This window comes from Hylaeus volcanicus, chromosome 8 (genome assembly GCF_026283585.1).
Source record: "Hylaeus volcanicus isolate JK05 chromosome 8, UHH_iyHylVolc1.0_haploid, whole genome shotgun sequence".
Taxonomy (NCBI): Eukaryota; Metazoa; Arthropoda; class Insecta; order Hymenoptera; family Colletidae; genus Hylaeus; species Hylaeus volcanicus.
This window is the reverse complement of record NC_071983.1, coordinates 15,784,694-15,805,691: the sequence shown is the minus strand read 5'-3', so window position 1 is coordinate 15,805,691 and position 20,998 is coordinate 15,784,694. Positions and strand designations below refer to the sequence as shown.

At 41.0% G+C, this 20,998-nt stretch overlaps 1 protein-coding gene across 4 annotated transcripts in view; it reads left to right on the top strand.

Moving 5' to 3' along the window:
* LOC128880648 (basal cell adhesion molecule-like) overlaps nt 1-20,998 on the top strand; it is a 98,942-nt gene that overhangs the window by 61,229 nt on the left and 16,715 nt on the right. For 3 of the 4 annotated variants that reach the window (XM_054130941.1, XM_054130942.1, XM_054130943.1), the window contains exons 5-6: nt 13,454-13,589; nt 19,159-19,292. In XM_054130941.1, coding sequence (XP_053986916.1) covers nt 13,454-13,589; nt 19,159-19,292 — 270 coding nt within the window. Of the gene's footprint in view, nt 1-13,453; nt 13,590-19,158; nt 19,293-19,378; nt 19,616-20,998 lie in introns of those variants that run through there. The other variant, XM_054130944.1, reaches the window with a different exon arrangement.

Sequence of the window (20,998 nt, the reverse complement as noted above, 5' to 3'; positions counted from 1 at the left end):
CATAAGAACTGTATACAGAAGTTTGAAATTGGTCATTCGACGTGGTAGGTTCACTGTTAAAGGGTGTAATATTAATATTACAAAGAGGTGAAATTTCTTTGTACGTTGGGGGGTAATCTCTGGAATTACTGAACAGATTCTAAACATTTGTTCAGTAGTAGAAAGCTTACACTATCCCTACATTATTTTCTTTTGATAAAAATAAAGTTTCGGTTTGAAATCTCAATATTTTTCAAGAAAATTTTGGCGAACGTGAACGATATAAAATAAATAGTATTCCACACGGATGAGACCCCGGAGCGCAGCTAGTCTATAATAACTATACTGCGGACCTTTACGTAAAATAAAATCTTTGACGAACCTACAACGAACCTACAAAAATTAAACCTAAATAGGTGTTGGCAACGCAATCGCAATAAGTTTCGTTCGTTTCTTTTATAGTTTTTGTTCTTTGTTCGTTACTCTTATAGTTATTGTACTTTATATTGTTCGTTTCTCCTGTAATTTTCGCGTGCCGTTTCATTTACAATTTGACCGTGAGGTGTTTGGGAGTGGGGATATAGAGAGGTAAGACACGGCGATTATGGAAAGGAGCGCTCAGTCGTATTACGTTCGTTCGACAATCAAGTAGGTATCGAAGGATGAGTGAAGTTGCGCGCACCCACCCCGAGTTTACCAGACCGATTTGTTTGTTGTTTTAATTATGGCACGTTCCCTGGCTGTTCGGACATGAATTAACGGTTTTGGTTTGGTGAATTATAATACCCAATGTTCGTGCTCCGATGTCGACTACGGAGTGATTGGGCCCTGGTTGGACGGCCCAATGTCTCGTGATCGATTGTCGAGCATACCTCGCTGCTGGTGCCAGGCGAGGTCGAGTGCTTGGGTGAACTCAATGGCAAGAATTCTGGATTGGTTGTTAGCCATTACTCGATGGTCACATTGATACTATGTGAGAAGTGTTTAACACGTTGACTGCCAGAGAAATATTCTTGGAAATTTCTGCTAGAATTAAATATTATTTAGATTATTGGAGACTACATAATCAAACATCCGTCGTAGTATTTATTTTTGTAACTTCATCAAAATACACGAATTTCATTTAAATTCATTTCCTTTCAAACTTAACTTTCAGACTTAATTTTTTTAGTTCTTCAGTGAAAAGCACTGTCACCCACATATGAGTGACGTGGCGACCAACGTGTTAAGGCGTCTGGCCACGCTCAGCGCTCGCCAGATGGTACTATTCTTAAAAAATTCATAAATGCGAAAGTATAGAAAAAAATATTTTTATGTTTTGACACATACTAAAAAACGGTTTAATGAACACACGAAAAATTGTTTGAGATACAAAAAAAAAAAAAAAAATGACGGCGGTTCGAAAATCTTGGTGTAGGCCTTCGGCACGAAACGCGCGTGGGCTGTACCATCATTATATTCTTTAGGTTGCATGTGAAAAAGAAAAAAAAAATATTAGTTTGTTTCTAGAGTTTGTCGAAAAAGAGTAGCAATTGGCTTTTTTTTACCATTAAGAAAATTATGGCGAGCCAAAGAAATTTTTTTTTTATTTTTCACCGAAATTTCACGAGAAAAATCGTTAATAAAAAAAAAAACTAATCAAGTAATCGCAAAACTTCATTGTTACTCTTCAGATAATGTATCTAAAAGTAGTGTGTACAAATTTCAGAGCAATCAGACCGATAGTTTACGAGATTTACGTTGTACCATTTCGAAAAATGTAGTTTCAAGGTTATCCCCCAAAAAAGTAAACGTGCGGTCCGATTGCTCTGAAATTTTTAGATAGATTATCTGAAGAATAGCAATGGATTTTTACGATTACTTGATTAATTTTTTAATTAATTTTTTTTTAAGAATAGTACCCATCTGGCGTGCGTTCAGGGTGGCCAGACGCCTTAAATCGCTAATGGAACGGTACTCGGGGTGGGTACGCCTATCGACTTTTCAATACTTGTGTATTCTAACGTACGGGACAAAGTGTCGTATTTAAATCAAGAATAAATCTATAATTTGTATGAGGTGTTTCTCGTTTTGTCTATACTCCGGTCCGATCCCTGCTCCCTTTCGCCCATTGGTCGAAGGTAAACAATAGGAATTTATTTTACTTTGCAAATATAAACGTTATTTTCAATATTCTTTTATATTATTCCATACTGTAGATTTACTGTACATTTCGTAGTTTCTTGCACATTCAAATTTCCTATAAATGCATAAAGATCCGCAGTCTAATTAAAACCAACCCCATCTTCGTTATTCGTCCCACCGAGAAGAGCTACTCGAAGCCTCCTTGAACTCTAGTCTCTTGCGTTGTAAGATTCTTAGGTTCGTTTGTACAGGTGAATCATAAAACAACATCCTTCTACTGGCTACACAGCCGCCTCGTGTCCTTTTACCGATAACGATCGACTTCCAGGAGTGTTCCAGGTCTCAGAGCCCGAGAAAAGCGAAACGGTTCGCGGGACTCGACCTATCCTCGATACGGTACGGTTGTACGGTACGGCACGGCACGGCACGGTACGTCCGCTTCCGATTCACGTTTTGGAAGGCACGAAAGTTCCGTTTTCCTCGGCGCTCGTTAATATCGGCCGACGCGTAACGAGCATTACGTGAGTCGAATCGGCTCATCCCTTTGCCCCGTTCTCGAGATCGAGGAGAGCACGGCTATTAATCTGGCTCGGTCCAATGGCTCTCCGATATCGACAAAGAAATTTCTCCGTGGACAAAAGCGAGCGTGTCTTTTCACCCTACGGCTCGGATACGCTCTCGTGACACTTATTGGAGTAGCAGGAATTAAGTGGATTTAGCAAGCGGAGTCGTATATTTCTACACTCCGTGGCTCTCGACTTTTAATTTTCCCTCTCGTGCGCCCCTTTGCTCCGTTACCTAACGCCACTTAATTTCGCTATCTAAAAATATTTAATCGCGTCCCCCTCGCGGAGATTTACTTACCTCGCAAGCATTCTTCCGCAGGTAGCTCCCGCACGAATTGCCCCGAGGAGTCACGAGATTACTCGCCAAGAACCTCGCGAAGAATGGCCCTGATCCTTTCTCCGCGTATGGATCTCCTACGTTTCTGTTATTTCCAGATTTCTATATTCCGGTTATTTCTTTAATTCCTACGGTGCTATGCACATTACACGTACATGCTGATTAATATCACCCCCTTGCCTCAATTGCACGTTACATCATTCATGCAAAAAAATGAATTTTTTGCCCTCTTTCCAATATACTGATTTAAATGTAAAAAAAAAAAATCGTACATCGTCCGATATGCAAAATAGGAGAGGCAACGAACTCTTTACAGCAGCAGACCTCCTATCGAGCCTTCGGAGGAATTAACGATAATTCGTCGTTCGTTAATTCTCTCGCTGAGAAAAAGCAAGTGGCCGACTTTATCGTTATTCCGCTTTAAACGGGTCTTGAACGAGTCGACCGACCAGAGCTTCAACTTTCGAGCTTCGTCGAACGAGTTTGCTCTCGACCTTCCTCCGGCCTTCGTCGTCCTCGCGGGCGGATTCTTTCGCGAAACTTTCCCACGGAAAGAAGTTTACGCTTTCGTCCGCCATTGTTACGCGTTTTCGGAGGAAAAAGGTGCATTAGAATTTTTATTATTTGACAGAGAGTACATCGGGATTGGAAGGTTGCGGGGTAAGCACCATGCAGCTTTTCATAGTCCTCTCACCAGAAATAAGTTTTCCCATTCCGTGGGCGAGACTCTCCAGGGACAAGATCCCGAATTTCCTGTTCGACATTTTCAATTCCATGGTAAATTTGCTTGGATTGTACCTGCTCATCCTAGGATTTCTCCGAAAGAAAACTTTGTCAACAGAATGCCCTATGATAAATGCAAAACGACCAGCCTTATCGATCAAGTGTTCCACATTGCCGACAAGCGTAAATAATATCACTTTCGTAATTAAAATCGAAGAAAAGCGTTACCGCGTTCTACTCAGGAGAATTTCTAATAATGCCACTCCGAGATTAATCAAACGAGCCCCTTTATTCGGACCACCGATGTACAAAACCGAGCCAGCGCCTGGCGAATCTACTGACGCAGTCGGAACAGACATACATTTACACTGGGCACTCGGTATAAATGTATAACGCATGACCTGGATAGGTTAATGGAATCTGTAATCTAGCAAACAGCTTGAATCGAAGTAGATCTCTTTCGAGTTTGTTCCGACAGTGCATTGACAGGACACTCGATGAACAAGAATTGTAAGTGGAAATTTGTATTATTCGTTAGTTTACTATCGCGTTGACCAATCGTTTTTAAAAGTCCTTTATCGCCAGGGACGTTTGGCAACCAAGTGGTCAAAGGCCTTCAGGAACTGTTAGATTGTTCGCAGGTCAATAAACTAAATTACCTGACTCTCATACGTTTACGTGACATCGCTCCTACCCTACCACCAACATCCCCATCAGGTCCCAAAACGACAGTCTACGGACGAGATAAAACTAAACACGACAAACAAATTATCGCAAACTTCCAAAGTGAAATACTTCATTGTGTAGGAGTGTGATATATAATATGAGGTTAATTGTCTGAGTGTATCCGTGTATGCAATGGTTGCGTGGGAACGCGGTGTGGTTTGTTATTTATAATAATTCGGAGTTCAGTTCGGTCGAGACAGTTGTAAAAGTCAGATAATAAATAATTCGTTGTCAAATTGTAATACGTTTTAAAGTCCTTAGATTCCTACAATTGTATCTTATTAGGGGGAGGACATGATCATGTAACCTTGGACCTGGTCCAAACAGTTTTTGGTGATTCTAGATCCTAAACAAGTTTCGTCGTGTCCGAGGCTTTTTGTGAATGGGCCTCAGGGGGCCCAATCAAATAATTCAAAAAGCAAAAGAACGGATATTTTAATTTTGCCAGTATTTCTATCGATTTGCACTGAAATCGATGCGAGAAATTCAATAAAAATAGTTAAAACATTCTAGGAAAATTATTTCTCCAGTTATCGCCAAAAAATCGCTTTTGGTACTAACAACATTTGTAAGCTAACTACCCCAGGAAAATTTTTTAACGCAAAAATAACATCGTATTCGGATTCAGCAGCCAAAAACACCTATAGATACCGAATTTCGTGATGATTGGATAATATTACTTTTACTCCCTACAATGACCAAAATCGTGACTCAAGATTGGCTTGTCAACTTTAAACGTCCATAACTTGCTAAATTCTTAACCGATATACTCAATAAATATGTCATTGAAAAGCTCTTTTAAATACCAATAAAAATTGTTCAATGCTAAAAGACGCTCAGATGGCTTTATCACCCTCAAAATTCGAGTCAAATATCACGAACCTCAAAAACACTTACGAATTTTTTTTTAGGCCCTTACAATTGTTTTAGCGGGTCACCGATTTTTTTATGGGTACCTATTATCAAGGTGGACGTTCGGTAAAAATTTCATCGAATTCCCACTTACGGTTCTGAAGTAAAAAAATTAATAGTTGCAAAAGCTGAAAATTTCAAGGGGCTTTTACTTGCCTATTTTTTGACCAACAATTTTTATTCTTAGATTTCATTCAAAATATGGTTTTCAACGATTTTTGAGGCGAGAAATACGATTTTGCAATTGGTTTCTCGATAAAAAAATGTTATCACGTGGTTTACGTACAAAACTCTCTTCTTCCTTGAGTTTAGGGCCTTATTTTCGCAAGACTTGGCTACCTATAATTCGACTTCGGAATCGTAAGCGACTTTTGTCACAGTCCTCTTATCGGATAGCATCCCTGCATCAACGCAATGACAAGTCGTCGCTCCTCAGGATCTAGCTACGTGAAAGTTCATGGCCTATGGCAAGGTCCTATTACACCTCCTAGCCAAGCCATAAACTTCCACACGGCGAAATAGCGTCCGGCTATCCGGCTTCAAAACATCCTCTCGAAATGGCTCGTTGCTAACAGGCGCGACGAGATCTCCCGATGGCTGACGCCCATCGCTCGAAGCGAGTCACGTTCCATCGAGACGCTACGTCGATGTAACGTTACATCTTCCACAGAGGATCACGTATTTCCCTGCTCGACACGTTACGTCAACGCCTCCGCGTGGGTCTGTCTGTTGGTTGATCGGTCGATCGCTCGATCGGCCGAGCGCTCGCCTCCGCAGAACGAAATAACCTCCGAGGTAATGCGATTCCCACGAACGTTTCCAGCTCCCTTCGCGCGTTTCCTCCTCTCACTCCTTGGTCCCTCTTTGGTTCCTTGTTTTCCCGCAACTTTGCTCGCTCGAGGTAAATCGATTTGTCGATCAAAGAAAGTTTGCGTCCGACGACGTCTCGCCGCGGCGAAATAAACGTCAACGTTTCGATCGCTAAAAATTTACAGAGAACAGCGTGCTGCGGCAATCGTGCTTTCTTATCGAATCCCCCAAAGCAGAGATGGCCAACGTTTCGTTCGAATAATGGATGGCTCGAGGAAACACCCTGTAGCGATTTATCTGTAACGCTCGCGCCGCGGGACGGTTATGCGGATGAGCTGTTGTTCAATGGCGTGTAATATCATTTCGCTATTTGTATCGTAGCTTTAATAGGTCGAAGATCGGATCGATAGCCTGGACGGTTTACAACTGGGTGTTCCGTTGAATTCTGTTAGAGAGTCGACCAGGAGAGGTTTACGGTAGGACAATTTGCGAAGAGTTTCACTGCTACGTGACATCGGGAAAGGAGGGTGTTGAGAAATGCCCATTTTTGGCATCGCCTGGAAATGAAAAATTCATGCAGGATTTTTTAGAGTGTCTCGAATTTTTGAAGTTTGTAGACGATTAATACCCCCTTAAGGAACTCAGCAGGGAGATGAATTGAAGCTTGAAATCGAGCAAATCCAAAGTATCATATAATCATGGTTAGGTACATGGGAACAGCAACCAACAACGCATACTCCGGCTTTGCTTCCACATGAGTGTGCAATTATGGCTTCCAGTGCGGTTTTACTTTTATCAATTAGTACATATAAAAAGTATTTTAAACTATTTGAATGTCGTGAATGCAGTTTCGTTTGAAGTAAAATGACGTTAATTGGTTCCACATCAATCTGGTATTTTTTTAAATCAATATTGTATGATGGTACTGATCCTCACCATAAACACCTGCAACCTGCTTCCCGATACGTCGCGACGATGAGAGGTTGCGATATAAACAAGAGTTAGATCCCAAAAAAGAAAACAGATCTGATTATTTTAGTTACAATATCTCTTTTCTCTGATCTTTTCTTTGACAACTTTCATTTAATCCTATGTAGCAATGATTATATACTTCTAGTTTGTTCCATTACTACCCTTAATATATTAATCCGTAAGATTTATTAGGTTCAATTCATGATTCTTATTAATCATCTTTAAGACGTTTCGATACTCTCGATTAAGTTACTTTGAACCGGGTGATATTTTCCTTGCGAATCGTGGCTTTCGATTCTCTGTACTGGAAACTCGGAAACCATTAACAGTTGAACAAGTTAATGAATTGAAATTCATTAAAAAATATCAATATAATGTCGAAGTAATCGCAGGACGTATAAAAAGTCGTTAAATATTTCGAGGACAGTTCGATATCCGAAGAAGAAGACGATGAAATATAAAATATACGTAAGTTCCGTTATCATCACATTCATACTTTGAACGTATTTTTGACAACTTTCCCATCGTTTCTCGGGAAAGTGATGAGGACATTTTTTGTTCCTTGGGAGACACTCTAAAAGATCCTGCATGAATTTTTCATTTCCAGGCGATGCCAAAAATGGCCATTTCTTAACACCCTCCTTTCTCCGATTACCACGGCCACATCTGGCAGAGTTACTCAAGTATATATTGGGGCCCGTCGTAAACCAATCTTGGCCCAAGGGGTGACTCGGCCTCGAAGCCTAAAGCCGGCGACTGACTTGCAACAGAACATTGTAATGTAACGCGAGCATTTGTTAGTTTGGCGGACTAGCGAGCGACGAACCGAGCCGTTCTTGCGCTCGGTTCGCGCTCGACCGTGCTCCACTGGTCTGTCGGTTTTTTGACGAACCTCTTTGATCGTCTACTTTTCACTGAACTGAGTAGGAAGCATTGAGAGAGAATTCAGCCGAGAGTTCGAAGCGAACATTCGTGATTCCAAAAAGGACCTTGTAATGTAACGTTGGTGTCGAACCGTAAAATTCGTGCCGAGCAGTTACATTACAGCGTTCTGTTGCAAGTCAGTCGTCGGCTTAAAGCGTCCCACAGACTGCTCTAACGTGACGTGGGCCCACGTCAGACACGAAGCGGTGTCAGATTGGCGTCTGCGCGTAGTTCATGAAATCAACTGACGATGCCGTGCAACGGTTGGTTTTATGAGCTACACGCAGGCGCCAATTTGACACCGCTTCGTGTCTCACGTGGGCCCACGTCACGTCAGAGTAGTCTGTGGGACGCTTAACGGTTTCGGCGGCAGCGAATCACCACGTGTTAGCCCTTGAAAAACCCCAGAGTTGCCGAGTCACTGTCCACCGTCCGGCCCATCGTGCGGGAGACTCTGTTTCCCTTCCTCAAGGTACCACGCTAAGGGTGTAAGGGAAGGGAGGACACGGGCCTCGGACAGCGACGAACTGAGAAAAGGCCAGCAGATCAGCACACAGCGTGGTAGAGTCAAGTTAGACATCTTTCAGTCAAACAGTCATTATTCGTACACAGTTCAGATAGCTTACACATCCACACCACAACGCAATAAATATAGTTAATTTAAGTAACATCTTCACGTGTCCGAGTTTATACACGGTCCCCAGCCGTACAACTTGGGTGGTCCTTGAAGATAGTGATTAGACGGCACGTAGTGCAATACTCAGGGCTCGACCATCCCCTAACAAATTCGGGAATTGATTCGGTAACTTTACCGTCGAATATTTCGCTCGCTATATTCTTCGTTATTCGAAATTTACCGTAGACGAAAATTTTCCTCGACCGTGTCCGAGAGGAGAAAGGTTCCCAGGCTTTCGCAGTCCCCTTCGCGGATCCGTCCATGCGTCGTTCCAGTGGGGCCGGCTCTCGTTTTATCACGAAAAGAAATTGGAGACGATCACCGAGCCGTGTAAAATGAAAAAGCGAGATAGAAAGAAACTAGAACGCACGGAGCGAAATATTCGTGACGCAAAAGTGAAAAGACCCGCACGCGGCTGGCTAAATGGATTATCAGCGTCGCGATTCCATCTATTGCGGGTCTTCTTTCTCTCGCTTCGTGCTTTCCCTGTTTCCCCGCCCCCCCCCCCCCCTCCCCCTGGTCTCTCTTTTTCTCCGATGTTGAAGCTACAAAGCCTTGGCAAATCCAGACCGGATACTGAATTTCCGCTGAGAGATCGCGAGCGGCTGCCTTCGCTTTGTCTTTCCTTATTAACTCGCTAAACGTGTAATCTCGTTGCTATGTTCGGAAGTAACAGCGGATCACCTCCGTTTCACGGTTCGTCGCGTCTCGGATCTCTCGAGACGATCAATCGTCTGCTGGGTCTTCCCTGGCGCGTGAAAACCAGACTGTGAGTCAGCTCGGTCTGCCTAAAGGCCCGCAGAATAGTCTGGAGCAGAGATTGGCTCCGAGATCGCGGCGAGCACGCGAACTAGTGGTGCCATTTCTAGATTCTATCATAGACTGAGCCCTGCTATTTTTACAGTCGGTCCCATAAATATTCGTGCCCTCTATGTCTATTGAAAAAAATTTGTTTAACCCCGTCAATTCCTGAAAACGCTTTGACCGATTTTTTTCAAATGTTTTCATTTAAATGTGTTAAATTACATTTAAAACTAATTAACTGTCTAGGTGATAACTATGCAAAAAATACTTGTTCTGTATTCGGCCGGTTAAATGTAATCATATCAATTCAGTCCGAAGCAGAGAACAGTATCATAATGGCAAGTAAGCAAAAATGTGTAGTTTTAATTATTCAAGGGATATAAAATAATTAAAGATCTTGAAAGTGGTGAAAGTGCAAAGAAATTATCGAGAATGTATGGTATTGGGAAATCTACGATCACAGATATTAAAAAATAGAAACTCAATATTGAAAATTATATACAGAATGTAGATTCCACGGATACTAGTACCAGTGGGAAAAGTTTAACGAATCTAAAAAATAAAAGTGTAGATGATGCTGCCTTCCAATAATTTCGTAAACAAAGAGACAAAGGCGTACCGATACTACGTGAAAAAACTCTAGAGTCAACGACAGATTAAAGGGAAACTCATTTAAAGCTAGTAATGGTTGGTTAGTAAAAGCACGTCATAGTATTTGACAGCGGCTAAAACGATATGAGACCCTTAGATGTTGAAAGAAGCTTAATTTTGTTCATTTCTACTTGAATGAATAATGTTTGATGCAAAAGAAAGTAATTGTGCTATTATCCGAAAATTCCCCTATCTGGCCACTTTTGTCTTCCTAATAGTTCGGATATGGGAGTCTCTACTGTATTTTCCCTTTTGCTCTTCTAAAATATTATAATTACACACTTGGAGATTACACCACGATATCAAGGTGCAAATTAGCTAAAATGAGTGTAAACATGTCCGTTATAGACCGTTTTTCACGTCCGTGGGTCTATGAGCCAATGTAACGGTCGCTCCTTCGAGCCAAGTCGGATCAACGCTGTACCCTTTCTACTAACAGCCTAAACAAGCTCGCTCGACCATCCGTCTCGCCGAAATAACTTTCGGTAGTGGTTACCGGCCACGGCAATAAATCGATATAAGCGTGTAAGCCTCTTACCAGCCTAATAGTGTAATATTCTGTCGGGGAAGAATAATTTCGAGCGAGCTGCGTCTTCGAGAACGCGGGAAATTCTAAGAAAGTAGTCTCCGTGCGGTAGTTAAATTTTTTGAAAAATATTCTACAGCACGGGGAGTTAACCAAAGTTCCGTAATCCAGCTCGGTTTAGGAGCAATCATGTGCGAGATGCATGGTCGAGAGTTGTCATGGGTTAGTATAGATCTTTTGTTTACCAATGGGAGTTATGTTTGATCAAACTTCTCATGGATTGGATCCAGACTCCACCGAAAATAAAATATAAAGAGAATAAGAGTAAAGCTAAATAAATAAATAAATAAATAAACAAATAACAAAAATGAAAAACGATAGTATCGAATATTTCGTCCCGCGACTCTAGTAATGCTGAAAAGTTTTTCCGCCCTTCCGTTCCATAACGGGTGGTATTTCTGTTAAGATTGACTCGGTCGCTTAGGTTTCTCTATATGTAGCGGTACCACCATAAGTTGTCGAGTGTCTACAAACTGGAAGGGATCGGATTGCCCGCTCCACCCGATGCATATCAGTCGGATGTCGCAACATCACGAAAACTTAAGTAGCTTGATCGCTGCGATATTTGACAGTTTAAGCGAATCTGATTTGGCGATAGTTCAACTCCTTCAGACCTGGCGTCCACAAATGAGGACGGAAAATTTAAAAATTACCGACACTATCGTTTAGGACGAATGTCCTCATTTGTGCACACGAAGAAAGCCCAGTTTTCCTCGAAAACAACACTATTAGGATTATTTTGTTATTTTCTTAAAGAAAAAAGAGATAATTCAAGTCTGAAAGGGTTAACGTGGTACCACTGTACAGGGTGTCTACGTATAAGTTCGGACATACGCAGGGTGTCAATTCTACAACAAATTTCTAACAAAAAATTACTCGTAGACGTTTTCTTCGTGTCGCCTTATTCTCGAGAATTTTCACTTTTAATATTTTTCCTGTGTTTTCGACTTGACATTCCTTAAACGGCCATAACTCCACCACATTACAGTGCAAACTTAAAAGTAAGTATACCATTCAAAAGAGCGTTAAATATCCCATCTCTCTGATGTCAAAGCAAAATTTATTACGAAGATTTAACAAGTGAAAAATTAAGTAAAACTTTACATTGTGAAAATTTTAAAAAATTTGACTTTTTCTCTATCCGTTTTCCGGTTTCAAATAGATAGTTGTTTGGCAGGCACTCTTCGGGAAAAACTTCCTCGAAGTCTCAGCTTTTAAATGGTATTGTCAAAAAAAATTGTACGATGGTATTTTAGCGAGAAAATGACGTTTAAATGCAGAAAAACGTTCAAAATGCCCGCCTCCTAAATCAAAACTTATCGGTTCTCCTGTGCCGAAAACATCGACTTTTTACTTTGTGAAATCGATTGTGTATCAATCTCCATATCATTTATTGGTACACCGAGGTTGATTTTGATTAAATAGTCTCTAAAAACGAAAATTCTATGGATATGCGTTCAAAAACAATTATTATTCACCTCGCACTCAGGTTATACACATGGGTGGAAGAGGCTTGAGGTGTCAACAAATCGGTTTTTTTACTAATCAGGAAGGCTCAGGAGTGTCATTAAAAAATACATCAAACCCGATGTCAAGTTAATTTTAAAGTGACAAGTCGATTTTCGTTGGAAAATATCGATTTTCACCTAAAAATTCACGCTTTTCTGCATTTAAACGTCATTTTCTCTGGAAAATATCACCGTACAATTTTTTTTGACAATACCATTTAAAATCAATGATTTCGAGGAAGTTTTTCCCGAAGAGTGCCCGCCACACAACTATGTCTTTGAACCGAAAAACGAATACAGAAAAAGTAAAATTTTTTGAAATTTCCACAATGACCTAATTTTTCACTTGTTAAATGTACGTAATAAATTTTAGTTTGGCACCAGAGAGATGGGATATTTAACGCTCTTTCGAATGGTATACTTAGTTTTATGTTTGGACTGTAATTTGATGGAGTTATGGCCGTTTAACCCCTTGACCTACGATTTACGTTCCAACAGTCTAGGCCCAAAACGTAAACAAGATCGCTCAGCCTTCGAGCCACTCCGCGGTTCGGCAAATCGGACCTAAGTTGTACCAACAACGCACTACTGCATGTGTAATATACAGTTTGTTTAATTTTGTGAAATATTTGATAAGTAATTACAACCTGATGTATAATAATAATTGTGGTAGATATAATACTACAAAAGGTCTATTATCAATTAATAAAATATAACAAAAATCAAAAACATAATTAGCATTTATACAAAAATCAATAATAAAAAATTAGCGACGAAGAATAACATGTAACTGATTGTGATCACGTTACAAATCGCGACCGTTATACTACGGGCCATGCTCGTAATGTTTACGATTTGCGCAACCGATGTACTACGGGCCAAGCCCGTAATATTTACAATTAGCCCAAATACAAGACTACGAGTCCCGCACGTACTTATAGGTTAAGGGGTTAAAGAGTGTCAAGTCGAAAACGCAGAAAACATATTAAAAGTGAAAATACTCGAGAATAAGGCGACACAAAGAAAATTTTTAGGAGTAATTTTTTGTTGGAAATTTGTTGTAGAATTGACACCCTGCGTATGTCCGAACTTATACGTAGACACCCTGTATACTTCTTTGCACCAACCGACGAATCCATTGCAACTTTGTTCCAGCATCGACGGTCCGATCACCAGCAAGTCCTGCTGCAGGATGTGAGCCTACACAGCAGCGGACAGTACAAGTGCGAGGTGAGCGGCGAAGCGCCAAACTTCAATTCGGTCAGCGCCGAAGCCAGCATGGAAGTCGTAGGTGAGCGAACCGATGCTCCTCCGCTTCTCTTACCATCCCTCCCCCATCTCGTTCGCATCCCCGTCCACCTCTGCCCTCCTCGTTGCCCATCCACGTCCCACGTCCCATTCCATCCCGCTAATTAATGATCCTTTGAACGCGGCCATCGAACCCCGTAATTCGAGCAAAGCCGTCGCCATTTGTGAGTTTCGGTGAACCCTCCGGTCGAGCCAAACGAAGGAAAACGATCGTCGAACCGACGACTAGCACCGTGACAACTCGACCAAACGATTTCCTCCGGTTACGGAATCTCTTTGCGAATGTGATTACGATTTTAGTAAATTCCGAAGGGGGATAAACAGGTAAATGATCCTGAGATAGCCGGGTCCAAATCGACTCGACCAGCTTTTCACGCATCTAGATCCCGTAGATGGGGTCTCTGCCGAGGTTCGACTAACTAATTAACATACGGTTCGAGGATCAACGTTACACCCTATTCAATGGCCTCTAAGTGCAGCCTATTTCAGTTTAATCAGTTACCAGAACATACTCTATGTCTGGAATCAAACATTCCCGCCACGTTTTCAAGAAAATGGCTATTCAATCGTGAATATACAAGATACAAACAGAGTCCAGGATCTCTTTTCCGGGTGTTTAAGTCATTTGCGGGGGTGCTTCTCTCCCCCCGGGTATGGGACCCACAAAGTCAAGGGCGAGGGTGGCTGGTAGTGTTCCGTAGGAGTTCCCAAACGATCTCCAATTAGTCTAGTATAAAAAAAAAGGATCTCTCTTCCGAATCCAAAGAACGAATTTGATCCATAACCGTGACATTACTGCGCCATTGACACAGTGTTGACCGGTCACGAGTAAACTCATGTTTGCACTTGCATTATCCATTTCAATTCACGAAACCCAGGGCGATATAGAATATTGCAAAAGCTTCGCTCATCGTGCTTAGTCTTCTTTTTTTAACAGTAGAATACACTTTCCCCATTATTTACGTCTATATCACATTCAATTACGAAATAATAGCCGGTGACACGAAGTCGCTTCTGTGTAAAATTGTCGGTCAACTATGTGTTAAGCGGAGTGGCCATATTTCTGCAACGTAACTCACACCTTAACGCGGCGTTTCTTTTCGCGCTAGTTTTGACAAATATCTCCGCGAGAAAAAGGACACGGACAGGATCCGGGGGATTAACGGGAGAAGGAGGAGAACAGAAATGGCCAGAGGAGAGAAGGGACGATACGAGATTCGGCCGACACGCGATGCCCGTGGGGTTATTTGTCGCGTACAAAATTTTCTACGAGGTCGGTAAAGATACGGTTATGGCGCTGCACCTGGTAGACTATCGATCGTGCATAGGGTAGCACGGTTAGACTACGGAGAGTAGAAAGACGGGGAAAGGAAATTTTCGTCGCAATCCAAGATGCGACGAATTTCGATGAGGGAGACCGATGGCTCGTCGATGCTTTTCCAGCCGTGTCGACGCTTTTACGGCCGCGGAGGCCTTTCCTTTTCGTCCTCCTTCTGCCATCGCCTAACCTGCGTCCATCTAACCGTTCATGCGTTTGCAGCTCCCGTTACGACCCAAGACTTACGATGTCGTAATATTTATCGCGCGTTTCGAGTCGTCTTTACGCGATCCTAAAATTTAACGTTCCACGATCCTCGTTTTCCCTTGTCATGGATCTGGGTCTGTTCGAACGTGCCCATCGGAGTCACGAGCCTGTTTAAACGAAGCCACGCGACGGGGGTGAAAGGGATGTCGCGCTGGACCCTCGACTCCACCCTTGGTTCGTTTAATTTTCGAGGGAATTCATGAGAGATGTTGTGGAAGAATTCGAGATCCCTTGTCACAGTAATTTTATCTACGAAACGAAGACTATAAAAGACTCCCTAATCTGATGGTGCGGAGTATCCGATTTATTCGATATATTTGAGACACCGAGCCTGTCGAGCGAACAAGGAAGCAATTGTAATTTTATACTTCTCAAAGAGGCTATTACCGCTTTACTCGGTACAGCGAATCTATACTGAATCAATTCAGGTCGTCGCGGGTCGGTCCAATTTCCATCACTGTGTACCTTTGATATAGAATTGATTGGTGATCTTTGTAAAAACGTTTATCATTGAGAAAAATCGTAGCTATACAGGGTGTCCAAGGTTTTAATGGACAAACTCGGGGAGCATATCTTACAAGTGAAAATAAGAAAGACATGTTATTTGAAGTTCGCTTAGAAACGCTTTATTACAAAGTTAGAATTGATGACGGCGGATTTTACTTTACTTAACATTTAAAGGTCGAACGTGTTTATCGGATTATTTCAAAATGTCATCCTTGGGGACAAACACGATTTTTTATGGAGCTCATTATAGAATAAATCTCTTTCTTATTTTGTTGCATTTCAGCAATGGAGATATTTATCCGTTGCTCTAATTCTTCACACAAAGTAACTTCTGCACTGTAAACTCTATCTTTTAAAGTTCCCCATAAATAAAAATATCAGGGTACAGTGGGTGTAGAATGTATTCGTACACTGATCAATTTCCAAAAAAAACTATGTAAAATTGTAATTTATTAACTTATTTTTTATAAACAATGACATTCTATATATTCTCGGAAATCTCTAGAATAAATAGATTACAAAAAAATAGCTATTTATGTAAGTTGCGAAATTAACAAGAAAAAAAGGAATTAATCGATAGAAACATCGAAGCAATAAGTATTCGTACAACTGTTTAATTTTTTAAACTTCATTAAAAAAAAAAGAAATTTACATTAATTTACAAGTATATAACACTTCCTTCGTGGGATTTCCTTTTGATTTTATAATTATTGCAACTCTTCTAAGCGTTAAATTAACTAAATTATTAGTTATTCAAAGTGGGATCTTCTTCCATTCCTCTATTAGAGCGATTGTTATAAGTATTAGATTGTTCCAACAGTTTCTTTCGTGAGTTGCATTCAATTATTTTCTGTGGTAGTGTTTATATAAATAGACGATCTAATTTCTTAGACATTGATGCTGTAACAGTAATGAAGCGAAATGAATCGTACACAATTCAGTAATGTTACATAAAACATAAAATATTATGTATATATTAATTATTAATAAAACGAAAGAAACTTTCGGGACAACCTAATACTTTACTGGAAATTTGATGTTTTTTAATTCGTACGGAGCAATAAACTAATGTGTTTACGTTACAAACTCTACTGTAAATGGTTCGTCATAAGAATCGTACAAATACTTATTGCTTCTACTATATTGCTAATACTATATCTATCTTAGAGACTTCCGAGAATATGCAAAATATCATTGATTATAAAAAAAAAAAGTTAAGAAACTACAATTTCACATAAAATTTTTTTGAGAAATTGATCGGTGTACGAATACATTCTACACCCACTGTATACCTCGTTCGAAAACACTCCAGCCATTTTCACCACGTATTCTTGATCTAACTGGTCGTTAACGCTAACAGGAAATCATATCAAAATAGTAAAGGTAACATGAATACACAAATAAGATAGACACGTTCGATCTTTCAATGTTCGGCAAAGTAAAATTCACCGTCATCAATTCTAACTTTATTTCCTTATAACGTTGTAATAAAGCGTTCCTGAGCAAACTTCAAATAACATTTCAGGATATGCCCCCAAGTTTGTTCATTAAAATCCGGGGCATCCTGTATAAAATTTCGGTTCTTCGACCTGTCAGGGTATTCTTAATTGGATGATGGAATTCATTCGAGGCAAACGCAATTGACGATGACATCTCGTAACAAGAGTCTCTGATTCGATTACGGTGCACCTTGATAGGTCAAGATACGTTTAAACGCGCTGAAGAGAGTTCCTGGATCGACAGTGAAATTATTTCGACTACCCGCTAGGTATTCGATGGAACCTGACTTTAGACTAGTTCTTCATCCGTTAGTAGAAATTCGCAACCATCTTGGCATCGCGAAGATGGGAACTTTGTTTATACGTGGCAAAGCTTGAACCAAATATTCAAGAGCTTGCTAGTTTGCATGAAACGCAAGGATCCCGCTGAATAGTGGTCATGTTGCGGTAATACATTTGTTACCGTCTGTTCACTGAGAAATGAGAAGGAACATCTGACTGCGACAGGGTCGAAACAGCACTGAGTTTGCTCTAAATAGATACAGATGCGTTAGGATTTATGCCAGTTGAAGCAACGTATAGTTTTGTACGCGGTATATTAACAAGACAAAATAGTAGAGGCACCAGAAAGTTATGTTGTTTCTTTTATATTAAATTCAAACAAATAAATTTATTACAAGTTTTTACTTTTAATTAATTATGTGTTCGTCCTCGTTATCAGCAACCTTTTGGTATCTAGCGTGCAAATTTTCAATACTTGATCGGTAAGAATCAATTGGTACACAACGAGCTGATAAATGATAAACAAGTATTGGCAATCGTAAAAGTGAAATTACATTCTGGTCCCTCTAATAACAACTCTTGAAGTATGTTATACCATCTTCATTAATTAATAAAAACTACAGGAGGTAACCGAAGCAGATCTTATATTAATAAAACTTGAATGGGGGCTACGAGCCAAAAAAGTCGAGAAACGTCGAAGTAAGGTACTAGTGCGCCATGATTCGCGTCAATTTCGATCTCCATCCTAGATCTTTCTAGAAAACAATAGGAAAGAGAGGGGTTCGTTGTACCGTGGTAATCCGAATCGTGTATCTTCGCGCGCCTCGAAAGATCGATCCTAAGCAAAGCGTTGCGACAGCTTCGCAGGCTTCCGCGAGGGAATGAACTTTTATCGCGATCTCATTCTCGAGAGTGAATCAACGAACGATTTTTCTGCTAACCAAAAGGTTCAGGGCGTAGAAATTTTCCATTCAACGTAACCGGTGCGAGTCTATACACCGTCGCTATCACAACAGAGTATTTGTATGGAAATGTAGAAGAAAATTATTTCACTAACTCGATCAGATTTAACGCTCTTATATCTTAATAAATAAAACAGCGTTTCGATTACGAGGGTTACAAATTAAGTATTAATTAATCCACTAGTAAAGATTACGCGAAAACGTGGAAATTTGAATAATCTACAACCCACAATTCGAGTCTCCCTTTATGCTAAAGTAAACGCGAGCAATCCGGACTGCGTAAAACCAGTGCCCAAACAAAAGCTACCAGACCCTTTCAGGGTCGTCAGAAATGCTCGAATTACCCTGTAAATCTCTGAACGGGGACACGGCGGGTCTCACAAAGACGCTCGAGACTAGGATATCCGTCGTCTAATCGTGTGCGAACTCGAACACGACGACGTTACGAGTTTGCGGAATAGAAACACGATCCGTCTCGGTGCGAAGGGATGTCTCGAGTCTCGAGTTCGAAGCGTGACGGAGTCGGACGAGGGTCGACGAAAGCGTTTAACGTCGGTAAAGTTTGTCGTTAACGAGCAAGCCCTCGACGCTTCCCTCTCCCCCTCGTGTAAATCGCGTTATAAAAGGAACCGTTTATTAAAACGCCCCACTCGGCTGCGACTCAAAGTGTATTAAAAGGAATGCGATCGCGCGTAAATGGTCCCTCTGTTGTTGCAGTTCTTCCACAAGACGGACCGACGATAACCGGGGAGGAGAAGATTTACGCCACCGGCGACGTCCTTGGCCTAAATTGCACCAGCGACAAGTCTCATCCAGCCGCGAAACTCAAGTGGTTCATCAATGGCGCGGAGGTGAGTGAAACTCCTCGTATTTTTTCGCTTCGGCCGTATCCCCCTTATTCCACTCTCTGTTCAGTCATTCGTCCCTGATAATACAGATATATCGAATGGAGTACAGTGAACACGAATTTAAATGTTCGATCGAGTCAACATCCGAGTGGCGAAATTGCTCGAAAATGGAAATCTTCTTTGGAAATTTACTGGGAACGTTCTTTTCGGATATCATTTCGTTGGTCACTGTTGTATACACATAAAAATAACGCTACAAGTGGTTCATTAACGAGCCATCCTTAAGAAGTTTTGTCGGTTCTGCTGTGATCTGAACTTTAATTAAAGATAACGAAATTTCCTTGGGGGATGGTTATTCCGGAATCTCGTAATTTCAGGCTGAACCCGTGAAAAAAGAAATGAAACGAAAATGATTAAAGCGACGACTACAAGGTGGAAAAGCTTCGTTTATCATGGAAAAGGAGACTGTCTTACTTTCCGTTTTAAAAAATGCTGCTTTTACAATATGACTTACAGATTCGAACCAAAATTACAGCCAGAATAGCGTTTTACAAATATTTTATAAATCTTTTTACTCTTTACGATTTTTGGAATTCATCGCTACAGTAGACTTTACTTTAAAGACCTCAAGGATTTATTTTTAGAAAAAAAGTGAGGATAAGAATGTATTGCCAAATATTAACCCTTTACATTCGAGGCCTTTTTTTCTGCTATCTGTCAGAAACTCGAGATGTTTCTTAACATTCTATTACTATGAGTTCTAAGCTATCGAGATTTGAGAATAAGCGCACCTTTACCTCACCGACAATCATTTTATTGACACTTCGAACTCCTAAAGCTCCTAAAGCCCATAAAGCTCCGAAATTAATCCTAAGGAAACATTAGGTATTGTAGATTTGCTGCGTGAAACCTAATGGTGACTGAGAGTCACCTCTCGAGTACAAAGGGTTAGCGAACTCCGTAAGTAGAATTGGCGAGAATGGTCAGACATGAATGAGTTGCATTGTATCCCAGACAATATTAATTCTTTGCACTCGAGGCCTTTTTTTCTAGTATCTACCAGCAACTTGAGATGTTTCTTAACATTCTATTGCTATGAGTTCTAAGCTATCGAGATTTGAGAATAAGGGCGCCTGTACCTCACCGACAATCATTTTATTGATACGTCGAGCTCCGAAGAAATTGAACCTAAAAACTTTGGGTGTTGTAGATTTGCTCCGTGAAATCTAATGGTGACTGAGAGTCACCTCTCGAGTGCAAAGTGTTAAGTTCCTTCTGGATCCACGGCTGTGTTTAGTCCAGGCAAGCCGCGATCGAAAATATGGATACAATTTCGAGCCCAGGCGGTACAGGTAGCCGGAGTTAGCATCGGCAAGGATGCAAGGATCGTTAAACGAGAGAGAAGGCGAGAGCGAACGGGCTTACCTTCATCGCAACTACTGAGACGGGTCTACCGTCGCGATACTTGATGAGCCAAAGCCCCAATTAACGAGCGGCACCGAAACGCACGCCAGAGTGCCTTAACCCTTGGTTTCGCAGAGAAGCCATCGTCGTGGGAACCACCAAAAGGGGTTTTTCGTTTCACAGCACCCCAAACTACCCCAACGCAACCCCTTCTCCTTGTTCATTCAACCTCCGTTAGAAGAAATATAATTAGAAAAGAGCTAAACGATTGCATTTATATGCAATTATATATTCCTATTTCTACA